General features: G+C 36.1%; 1 protein-coding gene across 5 annotated transcripts in view; it reads left to right on the forward strand.

Annotated features, from left to right (window-relative positions):
- Positions 1-12,702, forward strand: part of LOC138320694 (zinc finger protein 236-like) — a 31,854-nt gene extending 19,152 nt beyond the window's left edge. For all 5 annotated transcript variants that reach the window (XM_069263859.1, XM_069263861.1, XM_069263860.1 and 2 more), the window contains 6 exons: positions 432-1,369; positions 2,113-2,496; positions 2,837-5,103; positions 5,514-5,662; positions 6,186-6,269; positions 6,683-12,702. In XM_069263859.1, coding sequence (XP_069119960.1) covers positions 432-1,369; positions 2,113-2,496; positions 2,837-5,103; positions 5,514-5,662; positions 6,186-6,269; positions 6,683-6,936 — 4,076 coding nt within the window. In that variant the 3' untranslated portion in view covers positions 6,937-12,702. The remainder of the gene's footprint in view (positions 1-431; positions 1,370-2,112; positions 2,497-2,836; positions 5,104-5,513; positions 5,663-6,185; positions 6,270-6,682) is intronic.
- Positions 12,703-15,734: the final 3,032 nt, after the last annotated feature.

Here is a 15,734-nt window from a genome sequence, read left to right on the forward strand (position 1 = left end):
ATGTTTGTCACAATTAAGACCCACAGCTAAATATTGGGAGTGAATCTTCTGAATAGAGTATTGTTATAGTAGAATTTTATAAATACTTTATACTGGTTGTGAATCTTGCTGTGGGCATGATTTGTTTATAAAGTCCAATTTTGATCAATAAATCATGATGGCGATCTACTTGGACATCTTGGCCTGTAGGTAGTGGGCATTTGCATGAATATCATCTGTTCTATTGTTCTAGTACACTGCAGTACAACACCTGGTCCATTGGCTCGTTTACACATGGTCTGCATTATATAAATTTATACTAATACAAAGTTGTGTTACTGAGGCAACATGTGCATGATAAGAATGTATGCTGATTCTGCTATTGAAATGGCTTTACATATACTACTTTCAAGTTTGAAAAGTCATTAAGACATTATATTTGTGGTTTTCAGGTGAAGAAGAAGATGAAAGCCCCACAAAATCTACAAGAAAATCTTCAATTCACAAAAAGGCTATTTCGGATGACAATGGGAACATTGTAACACCATTGCGCACAACTAGAGTAACTCGTAGTAAAGGTGCTCCTCCTTCGGGTAAAACTCCAGGTTACATCACCCCAAAGAAGACTGAGAAAGAGAAACAAAAGAAAGAGAAAGAAAATTCTGTGGAAGATGAAATCAGCGAGAGAAGTGTAGATGAAGACAAGGAAGAAGAGGAGGATATAAGGAATGAGAGAGATAGTGATGAGTCAGACGAAAATGAAAATGAGTCCGAGGATGGAAATGTAGATAGTACTGAAAACATTCCTGATGGTGAGGGTTCCACGGATAACATAGTTAAAGATTTGAAGTCTGAGGACCAAATGACTGAACAAAGGATGGATTCTGAAACTGAATCTAAGCAGTTAGATATTGTCAAAACAATTAAAAAGGAAATAGACAGTTCTAAAAATACTTCAGGTAAGGAGACTGTCAATGAAAGTGGTAAAGGTGATCGGTCAGATGTCGAAAGTATGGACAAAAGAAGGACAGAGGAAGATATGGAAGAGAAGGACAATGCTAGTGAAAAAGATATTAAAACTGATTCCAGTGTAGAACTACAGCATGCTGACCAAGATGATAACCTATCAGAAAACAATGAAAGTGAAAAAGAGGATGGTGAAGGTATGGAATTAGAGGAGGACGAAGGACAACTGTGTATTGATGAAGCAAGCGACGAGGGAGAAACCAAGAAGGAAGTTGACAGCCAAAGGGAGGAAACTCTTAGTAAAGGATATAGCTCCTCTCTGAAGGACAGGACATGTAACTTCTGTTCAGTGGTCAAGAAAAGTCCAGCAGATCTTCAGCGACATATCCGTAAACACACTGGGGAACGTCCATTCAAATGCATGGTAAGTCTTAGTTATACCCAACCTTGTGGTTTCATCATATAGCCTGTAATCAGGATTCTTTGATTTACTAGGAGTGTTTTTCTGGGACGGGTTGATCGCCAGCGACCTGGTACCCCAATCAGTAGAGCAACCAACTGTTGTTCCGAGGGTCACAAGTTAAAACCCATGTCAGGCCGTCTTTTTTTTCTCTCCTCTTACAGGTCCGCTGTGTGGATGTTGTGGCTGTATATTTCTGTCAGCTTGAACTATATAGCTGAGTAGTGATAGCATTTTAACATTGACTTATATGGCTGAGCAGTGATAGCATTATAACATAGACAACAAATCTTCAGTGCTATATATAGGAACACAAACAAAAAGATTCATGATGTCTCCCCAACATAATATCGCTCACCTAACTTATTCTGTATTTGTATATTACAGAGTCATCTGCTCTTGCAGGTAGGCATTGATTGTGATGTCAAGTGTTTGCGAGTGTAATGTCGTACTTTTCGGAGAAAATTTGTGAATTTTCTCATAAAATAATGAAGGAACAATCGATACCTACCAGCAAGGGAGCTAACTCTAATATGCAAAGAAGGAATACACAAGGGAGGTCGTCCTCACCCATGACTGTAGAAGTTACTAGGAATAATTTAAAACCATTTTGAACTATAGAAAACATTAATTTTGAAGCATTCTTGATAAAGAAACAGTAATTGAAGTAATATTATAAAAGTAATGAATGTTTTTCTGAATTTCAGATGTGCAGTCGTATGTTTAAAGCAAAGCGTAGCCTTCAATACCACCAGTTTATGCATCATGGCATCAAGAGTGAAAACAGTAACATATCTCAAAAGTACTCACTCATGAGGAAACGGAAACTGGAGATGGATCAGCTTCGAGCTGAGCTCATCTCTCCAGATGGAACGAAGCGATTTAAGTCGGAGGACTCACCAGATGTTACCCTAATGGATGGTATGACCAGACAGGATGGGAAGGATTCCAGCACAAGTCCAGAGAGTGGAGCTGATGTGGAGAGTCAGAGTGACCGCACTTGCTATGTATGTGGAAAACTCTGTCTGAAGCCCAGCGACCTTAAACGACACATGATGTGCCACACCGGGGAACGACCCTTCAAGTGTGATGTAAGTAATTAATATATATTAGTTATATAAGTATTTTATAGTGAAAACTGGTCAACAGAACTTTGACCAATAGACAAGTAATTAAGATATTGTGGGACACTTTGACAAAAAGACAAAAAAAATTCACATACCGGGTATTAACATAACCTGTAATTATTCCCAATATTAACAAAATAAGGTAAGCTTTAATTAACCAGATCTTCACCATTTCAGTATTTACTCTTTTTCAATAAAGAAGGTCCAGGAGATCAATTATGAAAATTATTTGATTTTATTTTTCTTTTACCCAATTTTAAGATAACTAGAAGCGTAAAAATAATGTAAAATGTATTTGTTATAGGTCTGTGGAAAACCATTTCGTGCCAAGAACAGTATGCTCTACCATAAGAAATCTGCTCACGGATTTGACATAGAGCTCAGTCCAGGGCTGGAGGAACGCTTCCTTCGTCTGAAAAAACAAACAAATCTACACACTATTGCTACAAAAATGGCTAATCAGAATGTTAGCAACAATGTTACTCCAAAGCCTTCGAGTTCCAATAACTCTGTGGAAGCTGATGAAGATGATGACTCTGATGAAACCTCCTCCATTCCAACTTTGGACAATTACCCGATAGAGAACGGAAATAAAGTCTTCTACAGTTGTGGTTACTCAAACTCATTCCAAGATGGTGAAGTAGAGTTAGATGAATCAACAGGATTGTTCAAACATAAGTTAGCAAACGGAAGTCAAGTGATGATGGAACAGGGTGATTCTGACATGATGGATGAATGTAAGGACCAGCCTATTGACACTGACAATTTGGACCCGCCAGACATTACACAGATGATCAAAGATGGATCCAGTATGGTTGGGGCGGAGATCATTCACGGGTCTCATTTCACTAAAAATAGAATCAGTATCCGTAACGAGACAGTGCTGATCACGCGGCTGGATGGAGTCAACCTTACCACTGGGAAAGACATGAGTCTGTACAAGTGTTACTTATGTGGTAAGGTGTTTAACTACCTGAGTAAGGTGCAGTGCCACTTGTCAATGCATTTTGAAAAAGATATAGTGATTTTTCAGTGCCAGTTATGTAAGGCCTCATTTTGGTTTAAGAACCAAGTGATGCAGCATATTAGAAAAAAGCATCCCTCAGAGGTGGACCATGCAAGTAGGAGACAAGAGAATCAGTGTAAGAATAATGATGCGGACAATGATACATCTAACTCAGACATGGATTCAGGAATTCAGGTGAAGTCAGAGGGGAATGATGAGAATAGTGATGAGAGGGAAGGCAGTTCATCGCCCATCGAAAGCAAGATAGACGATGAGGATATATTCAAGAAAGATTCAGAAGAGCGTGATAATGATATGTTGTGTCGCTTCTGGCGTGGATTGAAATATCGAAAAAACAGCAATGGTTCGTATGTATGCCTAGTGTGTCGTAAATCATTCCACCGGGAGATTTCCCTACTCAAACATATCAAGATACACAGTGGACATAAACAGTGCTATTGTCAGGAGTGTGGGAAGGGCTTTATGGAGTTCACAGCTCTGCGTCAACATTTATCCATGTTTCACGGTCTCCAGGACAACAGCCATACTGTTAAACCTCATATCAAAGCCTCTACCAAACATTCACTGCTGTCCAACCTCCTCAGTAAAAAGACAAGTTCAAAGCCTGAGGCTGACAACACACCACGCCAGTCACAGGAGGAAAGAGCTCGAGAGTTACTCATCAAAGAAGGTATACAAGAAGATGTTACTGTTGTGATGCCTTGTGGACCAGATGATGACCCTGAGGTTGATGCTGGTCCACGTCTTTTGGATGTCTGGTCCGAACGAGACTCAGAAGAGAGTAGTGAAGCCAACAGCCAAGATGGAATTGTTGCTCCAGTATTATCCAAACGGTCACTAGCAAAGGAAATAAGCAAGTCCAAGCGCAAATCATCTCAGCCTGTCAAACTCCAAAACGCTTCTATCCCACCACCACCACCTTTACAAATATCCATTCCTCCCCCTGCATCAACTGTGGCACATGTTCCAATCCCAATTCCTACCCGACTCCTCATCAACGGTGAGGCAGCTGGAGCAAATCTAGCAGCCTTACCTGGAAGTGTAGAACTGCCGGGTGGTGTACAGATCAAACAGGAACCATTGTCCCCTCAACCTGATGTGCCTCCTACAACTAATTCAGCACCTAACATTGTCAATCCTAATACCCCTGTGGCACAGTTTGTGATGAACCCTGGTCAGCAGATGATACTGACCAGTGCTAGTGGAGCTACCACCGGTCAGCCTCAACCTATGATGCTTCTCTCTAACTCTGCCTTCCCTTCTCCAATTCCTGGCAATATTATTGGCATGGTGCAAGTTGCCAACTCACCCAATCAAATTCCAGCCAAGGACTCTGTTCCCTTGGACAGCTCCACTCCAATGTCATCGGAACCGTCGCCTTCTAACACTGAGGGTAGTGACAGAGATACGCTCGTTGGATTTCCTCGGGTTCAGTGGTCTCCAAATGAAACACCTACCTCGTGTACCTCAGTCCCGGGCTACGCTTGGAGCCAGATATCTGCTGATGGACGTAAAGTTACCTCGCTTTCTCGAACACACTCAAGGTATGTTTTCATAAATATAGAAAATATCAATATACACAAACAGATTGCAATTTCATCTTATGGAACACCATATATGACATTAATGTAGTAAAATTAGTTCATTTTTAGATAAAAGAAATATTAGTGAGTATGTATTTTCCCATTAAATGATAGATAAATGAAATCAAATAAAAATGCACTGAACAAAAGATTATGGTGTTATTTAAGAGAAAATATCGACTTCATATAGAAAACTGAAGTATTTGGTTTTACATACAGCTGATCAGTTGAATTCTTTTTTTTCTTTTTTTTTTCTCTTTTTTCTTTTTTAAATTTAAAGTTGAATTCTTTATGTTCTTCAAAGGGATATCATTTGATGGTTTCCCTTGTTTAATTATGTTTACAATCACACATTGGTTTCCTCCTTTTAGACTGCCAATTGTGAATGCACCGGTAAACAGGGATAAAGTTTGTAAGCCAATGACATTGACAGATGGCCGTGTAGTATATAGATGTCCATTCTGTAGTAAAGACTTTCTCTCCTACTCTGACATCAACAGACATATGGACTTCCATGAAGGTATGATCACTACTGATGTATTAACAGCAGTTTGTTTTCTTGGTTAAAGTAGAAGTGATACTAGTGATACTCAGGGCCCAGTTTAATGAGCATTTCTTAATGTAAGGAATTTCTTAACTAAATCTAAGGAAAGCATTACAGATTTTAAGGAAGGCTCCTTAAATTAAGACTTTTTTCTTAACCCCTGTATTGCTTTCCTATAGGGAATTTTAAGTTAAGGAATTCCTAAAGATAAGGAATGTTCATGAAACACGGCGAAGTTCTATCATCTGACATAATCATTAATTGGATCAATATTAATAGCAACACTAAGTTCTATACAATTTCTTCATCTGAATCAGTAGAAAGGAAAGTATTCCTAGATTTCTTTGACTTAAACCTTAGTGTCATCGATATAAATGACTACAATAAGATTTACTGTTACCAAAAGTACAAGTAATACTAGTCCCGGGTCTAACATTGTAATATATAACACGTAGTTGTTTTGATTAATTTTTGATTTAAAGTATATTTTTGTTGACAGATATCCGACCATACAAGTGTAAATACTGTGACTACTTTGCCCGTACCAACAGTCAACTCAAGGTCCATATGATGCGACATCAAGGTAGGTTTGGTTGGAATCCAGGTTTTATTGCATTAATAAGACAATTGTTATACACTCTTACCTGTAATCAATATGTAAGTTCTTTCAAACCTTCTGACACAGGAAAATTCTTTGAGATATGATTGTTCCAAACAAGGCTTTCATGTCTGCGTTTAGATCAGTACATGTTGATACCATTTTGTCTGTACAGTAAATCTTATTACAACATTACAATTGTACAGCAATCTACCATGATATCTATGACTATGATAAAAGTAACTTATTTCTCAAAACATTTTTTTCAATCTAGAACAATTCAGTGTCAAGGTTTAATCTAAAAAAATGTTTTTAGAAAACTTTAGACATCAAAAATTAAATTATATACACCATTGATATTTTTTTTTAAGATCAGATTTACTGAATCTATTTGACAGGTATACGTGAGTTCTGCTGCAAGGTATGTAACTACAAGGGAGTAACCCAGTCTGATCTGAACCGTCACATGAAGTCCCAAATTCACATCCTCAAGTCTCGCAATGAGTGTAGGCACTGTGGCGAGGGCTTTGTCACACAGAAAAACCTGGAGAAACATCTCGATGGAAATTGTATCGTGAAAGTTACAAAGTTAGAGGATACTTCAGACTTCTATGCTACCTCCAAACTAGAAAATGTTGGTTTGGAGGCCTAAACACTCACCTCCGTCAGATCCTTACAAAAATACCTCCGCAGAAGTCTGTATTTGTATATTACAGAGTTATCCGCCCTTGTGGGTTGTTATTGATTGTGCTAGCGTTACATGATACTTTTCAGAGAAAACAAAATAATGATATCAAAAGTGTTACCTACAAGGGAGGTAACTTTGTAATACGCAAAGGTGAAATAGAACATTGTAAGGATCAGAAAGTTGATGGATTACTGATTACTATCACACAAACTGGTGATATGGAATAACGGAAAATTGTTTGCTATTCCTTAGTTGATGTCTTTTGCTGAAAACGGAACCATATGAGTATGAGATTGATTAACATATTATACAATCAAGACTACTCCAAATATGAGGAATAGAGACTCTTGAATAAAACATTGACAGCTTTGTTAACAGAGGTGAGGAATTGGAAGAGGTTTTATTAATTTTTTACCACTATTGGACATGTTTATTTGAAATGTCTGATGTATGCTACTGAAGTGGAGAGAGTGACTTTTGTCCAATGCATGTTGCTGCGGTGGGATATTTTAACTGAGGCATTGTTTCATTGGGACCAATGGTTAAAATTGTGGGTCCAATATTATGTGAAAAAAGCATGCTCAATTTAATTTTGTGAATTTGCTATGTTTTTGTTGACATATTATTGTTTTATATGATGATGTGGACCATTTATTCTTTTAAATACTATACAGATATTTTGTAAATACAAATTGATGATATCAAGATATATATGTACATAAATATTATGGCTACATACGATTATGACAAGTGCAGTACTTTATGTTAAACAATGGAATATGCCTAACTGTTTGTCCAGTAAAATCACTCTCTTCCAGACAAGGGCCTTTTGTAGAACAATTGATTTCTGTAGATTTTATATTTTTCTCCCAACTAATTACACGAAAAATAATTGAAATACAGATATTTCAACTTTTGAAGTCTTTTAGATGTTCTGCATAAAATCTATCACATCAATTCTGTATAAATAATTTTCTTCAAACTTTGTATTAAACTTTTTCAGTCATTCTGTATCCCCTTTTTCTTACCCACTCATCCATTACCTTCCACAAGAATACAGTGGAGATAATATAATGCAATTTTAAAACTCCAATTGTGTAGATGATAAACATTTTCATTTTTATTCCTGAGGGACCAATGTTCACCATTCCTCTTTGATAGATGTCAAAAACAATATTCCAAAAGCTATTCATTCTGATTGCAATATTTGTTGAAGTTATGAATTAAATTTCTCCTTATTGAAATAGCTGATATAAAGAGAAAACTGACATAGTTATCAACAGGACCAAATACTGAAAGCATACCGGTACTTATTTTACCTTGCTCAAATTTTAGCACAAATGCTAAATATGTTGACTATGGTTTATTAGCGCAGATATCAGTATAGCGAAATTCGGTGGTTAATACTGGAAATGCCCTTTTTACAAAATTTAAGACACAGCGCTTAAAAAACTACCACTAAAATAAGTATGATTACAGCATTGTTGTTGTATTGGTTTTTTTTCCTCCTGTGAAAGATGTTGGTTATTTCAAAGACAATTATTTGTTGAGGGCATTGTGATTTCAATTTTTCTGGGACCATCTTACTATTTCTATATTGGTGAAAAGAAGGACCAAGTTTTGTTACAAATTTGTTGATTTATTACTTTGTTATTAGCAGTAGTTTTTGAAAAATCTAATGACAGTTCCAAATGGCTGTCTCCTGTTTATATTAATTGTGTGTTAATTGTTTACACTGTTGAACCAAGGCTGATTTGGGGAAAGGAGACGTTGAGTTGGCATAGAACCATTTTTTAAACTCGTGTAATTTGAGCATTCCATTTGTTTGAATATCTGTTAATATGTGTTTTGTGAGAAAGCAGTCAAGTTATTATATTTCTTACATTAAATTACTGATTTAATATAGACTAAATAATAGTATTACCTGAAAGTGAGCATCCATTTTTTGTATGGAAGCCTGCAGCACATTGTCTGTGTAACGGAAGCAATCTCCAACACTCTGAATTAAAATGTTCATATGAAATATTTGGTGAATCAAAGAATTTGAAATGTATATATTGCATTCATAGAAATCGATGGAAATATTGGGATAAATTATAGATTATGAATTAAGAGGCCAGTTTATGAAAGGGTTCCATAGTCTTGATTTGGGAATCATTAAATACACTACAGTTTATTCCTTTCTGTTGACATGAACCTCGCACACCATGCGGTGGGGAACAATGTTTTTGTGTCGTTCAGCTCGTGTTATTATGAATTATATGAATTGTTTTATTATCCACAGAGTTTATGTAGATTATGTGATGTCTGTTAATTGTTGGTTTGTAATTCCTGTGAAAGAGTAAACATTCACAACTGTATTTTGTTTATTCCTGTCAATATATATCTATATACAATACGTTGATTTAGTGTAGTTCTCAATAAATTCTTTATATACCTATATTAATCATGTTGTACCAACTTGTTTTGTTAATTTTTTTTTTAATTTTTTTTTTGAGAAAGAATATAATCATCACTGCTAAAACGCCTGATAATGAAATCAATTGTATATTTCTGTACATAAAAGTAGTTAAATTTAGTTGTGATTGATGAATATGTATAAATGTATCTTCTAAGACTGAAAATATTGCAAGTAGTTAGACTTTAGATACTCTTTCACAGTTTGGGAATTTGTTTATGTTTGACTGTATCAAAATAGCAAATCAACTAAAAATTCTAAAAATGCATTTTCACAATAATAGAAATCTCTAGCTGTATGCAGCCACAATAAGCCATTTGATAATAAGGATTTTGAAATTGAAATACATTGTACCATAGTTCCAATTTAAATTTGATAAACTTCTATTGATTGTAGTAATATATAGTTTCCAGGGTTTATTACTTAAACTTCAGTAGAAAGTAAGCATTGTAAGAGATAAAAAAATTACTTGAAAGAATGTTGATAAAAAAATACATTATACAGAGAAGAAAAATGTTAGCTATCTTTCCTTTGCCTCTAATACCCAATAAACCTTACTGACGATTATTGTTGTTAGCAGGATGTTAAACAAAATAAACCAATCCAATTTTCTCTATAGGGAACAAAATTAATTGATCATGAATTGGCCCTTTTTACATATTAAAGTATGAAGAGCTGTTATGGGAAAAATTGTATATCAAATATTGTTATAAAAAATCATGTTGTACAAGTTATGTTTATATAGTCTATAATTGTAAATAGATTAACACTGTTATGGGTAGTGATTTATATTACAGAACCAAGGGAATAGTTGGTTGTAGACAGATAGTTGAATTAGGCCATTCCACTTTTTGTCAAGAAACTTAATAAATTGTTAAATGAGAGTTCAAGGTTACCAGCAAAACTGTGGATCTCTCTCTTCCTCCATGGACTTAGTATTGCGGTTACAGTGACTAAAGGAATGTATTTAATCGGGTATTGTTCAGATAAGAGATTGTGTTAATACTATTGGTATGTATAGTATGGAAAAGTTAATATTCAGTAATTATCAGGTTTTATTGTTGAGTTTTATTCTGTAAATTATTGTATTATATCTACATAGTACTAGGACAGTGTAGTTGTGTTTAATCTTCAGAAGATGTTTATATACAGAAACAATTCAACCATGAAGTCAGACTTGACACCTCTCAGGAAAGCTCTGATCCCTTCTTGTACTGTGATTCAGGAACTTACCCAGTAGCATGTTTTGGAAGCATGTGTAAATGGAAAACATTTGAAATTATTTGATAAAAAAATCAAAGCACAGAAAACTTATTAACACATTAATTTGTTTTTCTTATGATCTTGAACCAATCATTACATATGCTGAATTTTGATGCAAAGACTTACTGTTTTAGTATTTGGTCTTTGTAAATAAACAAAACTGTTGAATGATGAAGTTGTGCTGTGATAAAAATATTAAGTTCTGTCATAGTTGAGTCCATCAATTTTTTGTTTTCACTTTATAATTAATTTGCAAGGTAATACAAAGTTATTAATTATGAATTTTGTTCTGGAAAGGAGCAGGATGACGTCCTCTCATTGGAATGATCTGTTATTACAAGTTTGAGTACATGTGGTTTTGAAATGGGTATAAGAGAAAACATTTCCAAAATGATATTTTGTAATATAAAGATATTATTGAATATGAATGTTTATTTTGAGAAGATTACAGTTTGTATGTATCATATCAAATTCATCATCATCGCCAATGAAATTTCATTTTCTATATCACTTCAACATTAACCACACTAACAAAAGATTACAACCAAATACACCAGGTTTTCAATTCTATCTTTTTTGAGCAAAGAGTCCATGATTGTTTTTATTGAGGGTAAATTGAAATGATGATCTTCATAGATTTTGGTTTTCTTCTTGTTTTTACTAAATTCCTTAGTTGGTTTGTTGCTGCAGATCTACTTCACTACTAAGTACAGAGACAGCATAATTCTACATTTATTGTGACATCTAAATAGGATGACGTCAGTGACCTGTTTACATATACAGATTTATAAAGGTCATTTGTACGTTAGAACTGTGTATATATATTATATTCTAGTGATGAATAACTATTAGTACTTATGTCATTCTTTACACCATTGTTGTATAAGGAGATGTACAAAAATGAAATAACAGATTTAAAGAAAAGAAATAGCAAGTGTTGATTAGCTATTGACTAATCATGGATCCTAAAAAGTATCAACAATGGTGTAAAGAACTGATTTGACTCAAATAAAAAACATTCCTGAAATATGATTGTACTATACTATCTTTATATACATAAATGCCTTTATTTTCATGTGATAAAAGTGCACCTTTAATCATGGTTCTTTTCTCTTTGTTTTCCCTATTTGAAATGAAAAGTTGCTAATTAAAATGTATAGTTGGTTCCCCTTTGCCATAAACTAAATGTAAAGCATACATGCATGCTGTACTATAGAGGATTTTATAACTTGTTTCAAATTTTTGAAATGTTTCTTAATTAATTTCTGTATCTTGCACGATTAATTATCCATTAGTATTTTAACATCTTTTTTTTTTTTACATATTTTTATTAGCATGAGTTTTATTGGTTGTCTCGCATCAGACAGGGTTTTACATTGATCAGAACCTTAGTCCGTTATACAGTCAGGAATTCCTTGGATATCCAATTGTACACAGTATAGTCACATTGTCCACAAACTAGCTTCTACTATAATCATTATCTTTTACCACATGTTTGACCTTCAAAGGAGTGTACCTTTGCATAAATATCTCCATCACAGGAGATCCATGGTTGGTTGCTCTACACTATGCTACACTTACCAAGTGTAGAGTTGAGCTCAGTGGAAGCAACTGTGGATCTCCACTTTATAATTTTCTTAAAATTATTTAAGAAAATTGTGTGCATTATTTAGTTCCAATCATTGACCACTCTTGAAAATTTAGAAGTTGGTACAAGGGTAAAACAGTTTGTACTATACATGTCATGTATCCAAATCCAGTAGGTTTTAAGTTGATCATTTGATGAAGATAACTAGCTGATGTGGACAGTGTGTCTATAACACTATAGAGGGCGATACCGCACATGAACGGTTTAGTCTGTCCTCTCTATTCTATTACATACCTCTGTCCATTCATTTTCAAACAGTTTGAAAAAAAAAGAGATTTTTCTACCTCTGAATATCAATGAATGATGTTAAGCCAAATCATGCTTATACACTAATTTCAATAAATGTTTTAACCAATAGAAATACTATAGTCTTTGTTTTCTTTGATTAATATGAGTATGTGTCTATCAAAACATGTTGGTCCTTTAAATTCAAAAACATTTTAATTCACCTAGCAATGCCATGGAACACTGTTCATCCATATTTCCTACTTTCATGTGTGTAGTCATGGATAATGAAGAAGATTGTTACCAAAGACCTGAAGCATCCTTGGAGAATGGGGAACTAATTTTGTCTGAAATATGTTTACCATGGGCCTCCAGGAGTCGAACGGCCAGATTGGTGGGGCATAATCAGGGAATAGATTGCAAATCCTTCTGTAGGATGGAAAGAATCTGGTTCTTATTTGAATAATGAACTTGATGCGTGATGTAGGTGAGATAGTGTGTATGAAACAGGTCATTGTGATCAAACTTTTATCTTAACTTCAAAACAAATTTTTTTCCATTACTGAATGAAGTGGCCTGATATGTAGAGCCATTGAAAGGATGTCCACCTTAACCACTCCACCAAAGTGACCTGATCTGTAGAGCTAGTGGAAGGATGTCCACCTTAAACACTTCACCAAAGTGACCTGATATGTAGAGATAGTGGTGGGATGTCCACCTTAACCAGTCCACCTTAGTGACCTGATCTGTAGAGCTAGTGGAAGGATGTCCACCATAATCACTCTACCAAAGTGACCTGATGTGTAGAGCTAGTGGTGGGATGTCCACCATAATCACTCTACCAAAGTGACCTGATATGTAGAGCTAGTGTAAAGATCTCCACCTTAACCACTCTACCAAAGTGACCTGATATGTAGAGCTAGTGGAAGGATGTCCACCTTAACCAGTTAACCAAAGTGACCTGATATCTAGAGCGAGTGTAAAGATCTCCACCTTAACCACTCCACCAAAGTGAGCCGATATGTAGAGCTAGTGGAAGGATGTCCACCAAAGTGACCTGATATTTAGATCTAGTGTAAGGATGTCCACCTTAACCACTCCACCAAAGTGATCTGATATGTAGAGCTAGTGGTGGGATGTCCACCTTAACCAGTCCACCAAAGTGACCTGATATGTAGAGATAGTGGTGGGATGTCCACCTAAACCACTCCACCAAAGTGACCTGATATCTAGAGCTAGTGGAAGGATGTCCACCATAATCACTCCACCAAAGTGATCTGATATGTAGAGCTAGTGGTGGGATGTCCACCTTAACCAGTCCACCAAAGTGACCTGATCTGTAGAGCTAGTGGTGGGATGTCCACCTTAACCAGTCCACCAAAGTGACCTGATGTGTAGAGCTAGTGGAAGGATATCCACCTTAACCACTACACCAAAGTGATCTGATATGTAGAGATAGTGGTGGGATGTCCACCTAAACCACTCCACCAAAGTGACCTGATATGTAGAGCTAGTGGAAGGATGTCCACCATAATCACTCCACCAAAGTGATCTGATATGTAGAGCTAGTGGTGGGATGTCCACCTTAACCAGTCCACCAAAGTGACCTGATCTGTAGAGCTAGTGGAAGGATGTCCACCATAATCACTCTACGAAAATTGACCTGATGTGTAGAGCTAGTGGAAGGATATCCACCTTAACCACTACACCAAAGTGATCTGATATGTAGAGCTAGTGGTGGGATGTCCACCTTAACCACTACACCAAAGTGACCTGATATGTAGATCTAGTGGAAGGATGTCCACCATAATCACTCTACCAAAGTGACCTGATATGTAGAGCGAATGTAAAGATTTCCACCTTAACCACTCTACCAAAGTGAGCCGATATGTAGAGCTAGTGGAAGGATGTCCACCTAAACCACTCCACCAAAGTGACCTGATATCTAGAGCTAGTGGTGGGATGTCCACCTTAACCACTACACCAAAGTGACCTGATATGTAGAGCTAGTGGAAGGATGTCCACCTAAACCACTCCACCAAAGTGACCTGATATCTAGAGCTAGTGGTGGGATGTCCACCTTAACCACTACACCAAAGTGACCTGATATGTAGAGCTAGTGGTGGGATGTCCACCTTAACCAGTCCACCTTAGTGACCTGATGTGTAGAGCTAGTGGAAGGATATCCACCAAAGTGATCTGATATGTAGAGCTTGTGGAAGGATGTCCACCTTACATGTAACAACTCCATCAAAGTGACCTGATGTGTAAGACCTCATGGAAGGATGTCCACCTTAACCACTACAGCTACCCAATCGGAAGAGAGGATTAGAGTCCCGGACGATGACGTGCAGTGGAAAAGAGTCCAATATGTTTCTTAACCTACACGGCATCCTGTCCTGGAGTTAAAAGCACAATCATTGATGTAATATTCAATTCTCAATATCTTAACTAGTAGGTTATTTCAACCCAATTCTGGTCTCAAATCCTTCAAACCTGTTACAGGTATTTAATGAATTACAAATATTGACTTCATCTTTGATAAATAGTTATGGTGGTTGTAAATCTGTAACATCCCCCGGGTCTATGCTTTGTATCATTTTTCGTATCTCTTTCCTCCTAGCAAATTTTCCTTCTGGAATCTTGAACGAAAGAAACCCATGGAATGTTCCTTTTACTTTCCCTGTAGAGATTATGGAGTAATATCTCCACGAAAGTTACAATGACTAAAAGTTCTTTCCGTACGGCACAGTATAGCTCCGCTCTAGACAATGTGCAACTTGCATATAGAATATAATATCATTCTTCCCTTATTGTCAATCTCCTGAAAGGTTATACAAGACATTTTTTGTAAAGTCTGAGTTAGTGAGAATGGGAACATATTCGTCTGTCTAGATGAATTCCTTACCCTTTTCAGTTATGCAATGAAAGCATTTAGCTATGGCAAAAACTAACAGATAGATCTTCTGTAATATCTACAGAGTCCAAAGAATGATCTTACATTTGTAGCCTATGTGTTGATGATTCACCTTTTCGGGTCAGTGGCTATTTCTTCTTAGGTAACAATGTGACCCAGGAAGTATACAAGCTTTGCAAACAGCCATTACTTTTTCGCTGTGAGTTTCAAGCCAGCTGCTTGCTGTCTGTCGAAGACCGTTGCGTCGTCAT

The sequence above is a fragment of the Argopecten irradians genome, chromosome 4 (genome assembly GCF_041381155.1).
Source record: "Argopecten irradians isolate NY chromosome 4, Ai_NY, whole genome shotgun sequence".
NCBI lineage: Eukaryota > Metazoa > Mollusca > Bivalvia > Pectinida > Pectinidae > Argopecten > Argopecten irradians.